Source organism: Strongylocentrotus purpuratus, unplaced genomic scaffold (genome assembly GCF_000002235.5).
Source record: "Strongylocentrotus purpuratus isolate Spur 01 unplaced genomic scaffold, Spur_5.0 spur5_scaffold_8, whole genome shotgun sequence".
NCBI lineage: Eukaryota > Metazoa > Echinodermata > Echinoidea > Camarodonta > Strongylocentrotidae > Strongylocentrotus > Strongylocentrotus purpuratus.
This window is the reverse complement of record NW_022145614.1, coordinates 28,429,842-28,438,593: the sequence shown is the minus strand read 5'-3', so window position 1 is coordinate 28,438,593 and position 8,752 is coordinate 28,429,842. Positions and strand designations below refer to the sequence as shown.

At 37.7% G+C, this 8,752-nt stretch overlaps 1 protein-coding gene across 1 annotated transcript; it reads right to left on the bottom strand.

Annotated features, from left to right (window-relative positions):
• Positions 1 to 68: 68 nt before the first annotated feature.
• LOC589245 (tubulin polymerization-promoting protein family member 2) lies at positions 69 to 8,367 on the bottom strand. The gene is made up of 4 exons (XM_788894.5): positions 7,198 to 8,367; positions 3,749 to 3,949; positions 2,336 to 2,498; positions 69 to 1,915 (listed from the first exon to the last, which is right to left on the bottom strand). The coding sequence occupies exons 2-4, from the start codon at positions 3,928 to 3,930 to the stop codon at positions 1,733 to 1,735; spliced, it is 528 nt and encodes a 175-aa protein (XP_793987.1). The 5' UTR covers positions 3,931 to 3,949; positions 7,198 to 8,367; the 3' UTR covers positions 69 to 1,732.
• Positions 8,368 to 8,752: the final 385 nt, after the last annotated feature.

The following is an 8,752-nucleotide window of genomic DNA, read 5'->3' as shown; positions in this document are numbered from 1 at the left end:
CTTGATATTCGTATCTCAGAACAGGACATAATTAGACAAATATAGTATACGCAAGAAAGATCATAGACTTTCCTTTGTTAAAATGTAGAAAGTCTACATGCATTTATTTCATATTTACATTGCAGTGTCTACTATTATACTCTCCTCACAAAGACGCTACTTATATGAACATAAACAAGATTTTCAAGTATATATCAATAACCTATTCTGAAAAGTTACTGGTATATATTTAATCTGATTTTACACATCTATATAAATTACATCCTGGTAAAATCTACTGGTACATAATTATATTGACATATAGGGACAGACATGCAGCTTTAATATTCATAACATGGTTGGTTTAAATTACATTTCAGCTCAATAATCCCCCAAATATACATCTGGAAAAGCACCGTCTGATACATCAATAATGGAGAGGGATTTTCGGTGCACTTATTAATACCTGATTTTTAGATTATCACAGAGTCTTCTTGGGACAACCCCCCCCCCCCCTCCCAATAAAAAAAATGATACAGCTGACGGTATGTTTTTCAGTTTGACCCAAAGGCGAATGTTTTGATTGTTTTAGCATCCATGTCATAGAAAATGCAGGTTTGATACACTTTTATGAACGTCATAATGGCTGACTGAGGAAGAAGCATAAGTTTACAGGCACAAAATCACCAGGCGACTGTGGTCTCTCCCTCCCCCCGAGTTTCAACATTTTGCAAGCAACCAAAAATTGTTATGCATTTTCCATAATGAGAATAACAATCTTGTCATAAAGATATACTAAACATTTTATAAAAATACAGATAGAAAATTTTGTTTTCAAAATACGAGGTGATAATTGGCTGACTAATATCGCGATTATTGGCGATTATCTGTAATAAATGTATCAAAATGGGGGGGGGGGGGCTGCAGCCCTCTTAGCTCAAATATCACGCCCCTGGCTCGTATATACGCCTATCGGGGTTAAACTTTTACCAGAAGTAGCCACCCATTGAAAGTTAATGTCAAATAAGTTTGTATTAAGTGTACTATTGAGCAGCAGAAACAGAGAAATTTATTTTGTGAATTTTTGAGATAAATCGGATAAAAAATAAGAAAGTTGCGAAGTTCTTGACGATAAGAATGATTTTTAAGTGAGCACCATCATTAAGTGAATGAGAAATGTATGATGCTTGAAAGACAGATTGATATAAACACATACATTACTTCTTCAGATAAAACAACGTTCTATGTACGTTTAGCACCCAATAATACTGTACACTTTCTAAAATTGACTTATAAACATTCCAATGTCTTAATACATATCGACTGAAAATACATTGTCATTGAATAATGTCATCTAAAAACCTATACTTAGAAACATAAAAATACACAAACGGTTCTCGGTCTATGTTAATCGTAGCATATTTTTGTCTTCTCTTATAAAGCTTGGTCACAAAGAGCCCACGAACCCAGGACTAAAATTCGGTTTGAAAATTTCGGCCCACTCAACCTCTATAAACATATCAACCGGTCTTCAGACCGCGAATCGACCAACCCTCAAGCCCAATATCAAGGTGCCCATGGCATAAGGAAAACTCAACAAACTTCCCATGACTAGTCCGCGTCCGCCCCTGGTCCTGGCAAACCAAAAAGATCGACACTCTTAAAGCTTTTCATAATCATTGGAAGAAGACAAAGGAGAAGACTACAAAGAAACCATATTGTGACGATACAGGGGAGAGGGGGCAGAAAGGTTTTACTCTTTTCCATCGAAAGAGTCCTTTCCTTTGTAGCCTGTGACGTAGCCTGACTCTTCCACCAAATATTCCCGGCCCGCCTTTCCTTTCCCAGTGCCGTCCTTCTCGAAGCGTTCCCGATGCTGTCCCGTGTACTTGGTGACGTCCGTGAAGTGGTCCACCTTCCCCGTCGTCGATGTACTCTGTAAACAAAATCGAACATATGGTTTTAGTTGATTTTGAATTAATGTGATCCGATCGGTCAAAACATGATTTGGTTTAATCATATAGAAAAAGTCCTTGACATTAATGAATGATAGAGAGTGAGTGACTGTGAGAGAGAGAGAGAGAGAGAGAGAGAGGGGGGGGGGGGGGGGGGGGAGAGAGGAGGAGAGAGAGGAGGGGAGAAGGGGTAGATGGGTTAGAAAAACCCAAGGGCGAGTGGCAAATAATATTAATCCGGAATTTAGATAATAATTTAATGTCATTTTCTTTTTAAAGAAATGCTATCCAATGAGGAATAACTCCAAATATTGATTCGAATACAGAGGGCGCGGGCCCTTAGTTAAAAAAAAAAAAAATGACAATCCCTCCCCAATCTCGACAGGAACATGTCAACGTACCGTTGTGCCTGCTGTACTTGGTCCCGAGGACGACCTGATTTGATTTTTGATCTTTCCGAAGTTCTCTTCCTCGTCCGTTCCATACTTGGACTTGGCAATCATTTTAAGACTAGTCAGGAACTTCTCGTACGTCAACACTTTCAGTTTAGGGCTGGCCTTGGCTCTAAAACAACAAAATATATATGTTCATAGAAGCGAGAATGGCAAACCTTGATCTTGAAGTTTCAATAAATATTTAAAATTCGTCATACAGTGCGTTGAAAAAAAAGTGTACCAAAATGTGGTAGCTCCTAATAAGAAATTCATAACCAATATGACTTTGAAATATATTTCATGATGTAGAATAACATATTCTCTTTCCAATGATACTCTCTAAAAAAAAATCGAGTGATCACGGTCGTCACTCCTCTGGAGAGTGAAAATGTAGTGAAAATAGAGTGAACATTCACTCTTTTCTTCTTAGAGATCGAGCACTCTAAAATCAATCGATTTTCACTCCTAAACAAGTGATCACAGACGTCACTCCCAAGAAAGTGAAAATAGAGTGAAAATTCACTCCTTTTTTTTTTTTAAAGAGAGTACCCTATTCATAGACTGTAATCATCACAATGAAGAGGAAAACAAACAAAATTCATAAATTTTGCTTGTAAAAAGCATTTCCTTGAGTTTCAGTCGATAGCAACACCTTTTCTTTTCAACTGCTTAATATTCAGTGTATTCAATAATTAAGCAAATCTTGTTTGGAATGAGTTAATACAATTATCATGACTTTTGACCCACATTCATTGCTCCAGCCCAAACTTGGTATAGGAGGATTTTGACAATATTTTGTTAAAGCCTGCTGCTCAGCCATCCGTGGCTGCATAATAATGAATATGGTATCATTAGACAGGGTATTAGTTACTCTTTGCCATGAATATGATTCAAGGTCCGTAAGTTATAATTTTTTACTTAGAAGCTGCCAAAGTTAGGTACACTTTTTGGATTCGCACTGTATATCACGCATTTGATGTATGTGACCAAATCCTACGTTGGATATTTCTTCATTATATAATGGTGATCATGATCATACAACGAGGACAACAACTATACTACTACTAGAAGAAGTACTACTACTACTACTACTACTACTACTACTACTACTACTACTACTATTACCACTATTACCACCACCACCACCACTGCCACTACTACTACTACTACTACTACTACTACTACTACTACTACTACCACCACCACAACCACTACTACTACTACTTCTACTACTCCTTCTACTACTACTACTACTACTACTACTATTACTTCTACTTCTACGAGTATTATTGATATAGCAATTGCAACTTATATTTTCTAAGCATTTTGTTTTATATTTATATAACAAAAATGAAAGAGAAATTTAAAACGATGCCGTACCTTTGGAAGATGATGTCGATTTCGGTTTGGTTGACCTTCTTGTCCATGATGTCACATTCCTTCATCATCTTGGAGAAGTTCTTACTGGTGATGTCTTTGGTCTGTCCAGGACGGCCGAAGACAGCATACTTCTGAAAGACGCCCTTCAGAGACTTCTCGTTTCCGCTCACTTGGGCTGACATGGCTAGGGTTTATATTGCACTGCAAAAGAGGATGGGAATATATATATATATATATATATATTTTAAATAAATTTCATTTCCAGGAACATAAGGGAGTTTAACAATAACAAAGAAAACGAATTATAATAATAAATACAACAACACGAAAAAAGCCATCAACTAATGCCTGAGGATTACCTAAAGAAACTGAGTTTCAGAATAGGAGGCTCTCCTCATTAGTTGATGGTATAATACATAACTATAAACAAATATACATTAATTACAAAAGATATTATATAAATAAATACGAAAAAGATGCAAAAGATAAATTATGAGATCATAAATATAAAATTATCATAATGGTTGTTGTTCAGGTCGTAAGAGTGGGGGGGGGGGGGGATGAGCACCCTGGCTGTCAATCTTGTTAAAAGGCGTTATCAATTTATTGGTGACATATAGCGCAAAATATCTCGATGATACTTATTGCCTTTCCTCCCCTTTTCCATGTCATAGTTCATTTCTAATAAAGACTAATAGAACTTTACTGTAATATGATCCGACTAGTATATTTTAGAACAGTTTCAGTATCATAGCAATTTCTAACGCCTAAAATTGAAGTGTTTTGGCTGTCTACTCGATGCGGAAAGTAGACCGCCGAGAAGGAAATAAGAGAGGAAACCCGACTTCCTGCAATATTTTCTTAGCTATAGATAAAAAATATGATAATGTTTCATCTAATTTCATGCTTGCAGTGGTACAGAAGCATTTCATACATAATAGTGCAAGCAGTCCACATATTAAAACACGATACATTTCTTAAACGTATTCCAAATAACAAAAATAATGTGTTTCTCGTCCGGATTATAAAAAAAAGGAGGAGGCAGGGCATTTACTATTAATTATTTTGCAACTTTTAGCTATTTTTTTCTCCAAGATGGCTGCAATGCTGCTTATAGCTGGCCGAGCCTATTTATTCACAGATATTGTGGTTTGTGAGTATACTGATGCAATGTCTGGCAAAACAAATGGTTTGTATCACTTTACAAGCTATTTAAACAAAAATTATATCACAGCCTTTTTTTTTTAAAGCTTAAAAATAAATAAATAGTAAATAGTATTTTTTTTAAAGAAGGCGGGCGGGGACGAGAAACACTTCATTTTGTTGATATTGGCCTAATATTTTTGCAAATCTTGCTATAATGAACCTTTTATAATATCCCCTTCCTAATACAACACTATATACTTGATCTAAATTCTCCGGGATTTGGCATCAATCCATTAAACCGTCTATTTAGAGTCAGAGGGTCGTTAGTTCATAATCATATCCATTGACATAATGCCCTACTGGCTCTTAACAGACGTTGTAGGAATCTTGCAATCGGTACCAACTTTTGTTATCATGCATGCGGCTATGTAAAACATGCAGCAACGTGGAGGCCGCTACACGTGTATAACTATGATTCATGCAGTAGTTATTTTTAAAGGCCAAGTAGGCCTATATAAAAATGCAATATTCACAGCAACGAGGAGAAAGTATGTGGTCGTTTTATATAAAAGAAGGAGACAACTTTCAAAAATAAATACATGTCATTGAAATCAAAAGAAGAAAAAAAGTCGACAGTGACGTGAAGAAGAACTAAAAATAAAAATGAAAGGTAATTTACTTCGTAGCTTCTGTTCATTTTTATCATCTACAAATTTAATTTCATTTTTTGGAGAATTAAAATGACTTTGTATTTAAGTCTCTATATAAAAAATAAGAGTATTTTGGAATTTATCACAATCAAAGAATTTCAAGTGCATGCTTGAGGATAAGTATTACAGACATAGACTGCTATTATTTTTCACTTCTGGGGATAAGGGATGGATCACGTCATAAGAAAAATATTTCATATCATCGTGACGGGTATATCATATATCTATCATGGCGATCGCTCTTTAACAGGGAGGGACAATCCTTCGACACCCCCCCCCCCTCCGTTGTTGTTGATGGTATTTTTCTTTCTTTTCAGGACGTTCTTTTGAAGAAGAAAACAACTTCTATAATTAGCTTTTATTAACAATTTTTTGAAATCAACCTCCAAGCTTGGAGAAGATACCTTGATTGATAGCCGGTGGAAATTAGGTTTGTCTACAAAACATGTCTCGGGGATTTAATTAAGTTCATATTACCTGTACCGGCTCGAGTTGACCCATATCTTCCCCATATCAAGCAATCAATCTTGCCACTTATCATGTCGCTCATACAAATTGCGTACGACAACAATCATGGAATAGAATTACTTAGGCCTACTTTTGTACCTCAATTATAATCCTCTATGCAGACAGCGAGGCCTTATTGATATATCATTTATTCGCGAGTATCATTACAATTTTGATAATGTCATCGTACCGGGATTCCCAGTGCCTCGAATAGCAATGCAAGCCACACGGTCTATCTTGATGTAACTTTGTCATTTATTTTTTCCCCAAACAGAAAGTCCTAATGGCTCATTACTTAATCAGTAACTTGATCCAGTGGCGGATCCAGGGGGGGGGGGGGGGGGGGGGGGGGGGGGGGGGGGCCCGGGGGGCCCGGGCCCCCCCCCTTGAGAAAAAAATCATGTAAAATCACGTGATTTTTACGATTTTTGGGGGTTGGGCCCCCCCCCCCCCCCCTGGCGCTCAAGGGGGGGGGGGTGCAAATTCAAATTTTTTTGAGGATCAAAAAAAAAAAATGTGCTCACTACCCCCCCCCCCCCCCCACTGAGCGAATTTTTGGCCGGCTCGTTTTTCAAATTTTCGGGAGCAAAAAAAAAAATTGTGCTCTGTACCCCCCCCCCCCCCCCCCCCACTGAGCGACTTTTCGGCCGGCGCGATTTTCAAATTTTCGGGAGCAAAAAAAAAAAAAAAAGTTGGGCCCCCTCCCCTAAGAAATCCTGGATCCGCGCCTGACTTGATCATCATTAATATGATCTATATAACTCGAATGAGTCGGGGAGGGAATTCGGGAATGTATTTTTTTTTTTTATTAAGAAGGCCTCAAGTACTAGTAAATATAATAATAATAATTATTACCGAGTTCTTGTAAACGCAGTGACAATAATATATGCACAGAGACTGATTATGCTTTACGATGTGCAATTAAAACTGCAAAAGCAACTCGAATCAAAATAACACACTACAAGGGATATTATACATAATGTTCATTTAAACGAAAATATATAGACTATGCACATTATACTTCAACTCAAATCTGAGTAATTGAAATGAAATGAAATATTATCTATTTCGTGCTTCTATACTTACCGCGGTATATATTCCACGGGAAAAACAAGTGACGTATCAACAAAAGCTGATGTGTAGCTTTAATATCTGGCTGGGAATGCAAGTTATGCTATCACTTTCAGGCTCTCGATGTCCTATTTGTTTTCCTCAAGTCCCTCTCTGCAATGGGGCGTTACGAGTGTCCCGATGAAAGCACAACCTCGCAATATGTCGTTAGGAGATTACCACGATGCTTTATTATAATAATGATGAACGAGATGATGATGTCATTTATTTCGCTTTCGAGGGGCTTAACCTTCGATGTATGAATCCAAGTTTTATATTCCTATTTTGAGCGTAGGTCTATGCTGACTTCCTTTATGATTCGTGTACGTTGAGTTTTGTTGCGGGTGGTTTCTGGAATCTTTGAACACGGATGCCGAGTATTCCTCTACAGATATTCGAGTGATCCCTTTGACAAATTCAAAAGCATTTCCTTTAAGTTATATTTGTTACAATAATCACCGTATTTGATTACTCAAGCTAAATAGTTTTATATTATAGAGAACCAAGCTCCAAAGTGTTAATTAATGTCTGCTTATAGCTGGGCACGAAGCAATATCGTATTATACGCGGTGAAATTCCAGCACGATTTCCGCGATAATCTCTAGGTCCAATTGTTGTGGTTTTCCCCTCGGTATATTTTAGCTCCTCAAAAACACACTAGTTCAGTAAACTTGTGGATGGTAAGCCGGTCGATGACACTCTCCCGTGACGAGTATGGGAGCTTTCTTTACGGGAAAAAACAAATTAAAACAAACAAATCAAATCATGAGTGTACAAATTGTAACAGCTAGCGCTCTCGATGATCATTTTCAATAAATTGTCCAGTGTCGTCTGCAGATTTTTGCCTATCAAGCTATCGTATCGTATCAGCGCATGTATTCTACTTCCGAAGCAACGTCGTTTCCTTGTATTCACGCGCCAAAATGAAAAACTATAGATATCGCCTGCATGCATGGATGCCTGTGCGTATACCGGGCTCAGCGCGCTCTGGTGTTGTGGTGCCTACAAATTCATCACGGAGTTGTTTATGAGCTGAATGTGCTCTCGTGGAATGGGTGCATCCTCTTCGGAATATTGGCGGGGAAATTGGAGTATTAGCTTGTTTTCGTGTAGCCTGCTGGCTGATCTGTCAACGTGCCATCACTCGTGCGTTTGTTGATGGCATGGTGAGGTCCCTTGGAAATGACGTCACTGAGCGAGGGAAAATTTGCTGAAAAAAGTGCGTCGTGCTCGATGAGTTTAATAATGATATGAAATATTGACTCTATGTTGACTAGGAGTGTTGGGCATTTCACCCTTATGTCTCCTCTACAAATACGTTTGTGTGTGTAATTAACGGGACAATTTGACACGCAAAGACAATAAGGCATAAAACGATATTATAACATGCCAACATTATAAATAACATCGCAAATACTTTCGAGAAATCACCTCAAAGATAATTAAATAGTCCCTATAGGCCTGTTGTATGTTCGGATTACATAATACTCTTTGTGATGTTCGCACTCACCAATAGGTGGGGGACTATCAC

Coding starts and splice junctions, on each gene's coding strand:
- LOC589245 (XM_788894.5), bottom strand. CDS start 3,930: ATGTCAGCCCAAGTGAGCGGAAACGAGAAGTCTCTGAAGGGCGTCTTT. Junction 2,499..3,748: donor ATCGACATCATCTTCCAAAG/GTACGGCATCGT, acceptor TTGTTGTTTTAG/AGCCAAGGCCAGCCCTAAAC. Junction 1,916..2,335: donor CAAGTACAGCAGGCACAACG/GTACGTTGACAT, acceptor TTTTGTTTACAG/AGTACATCGACGACGGGGAA.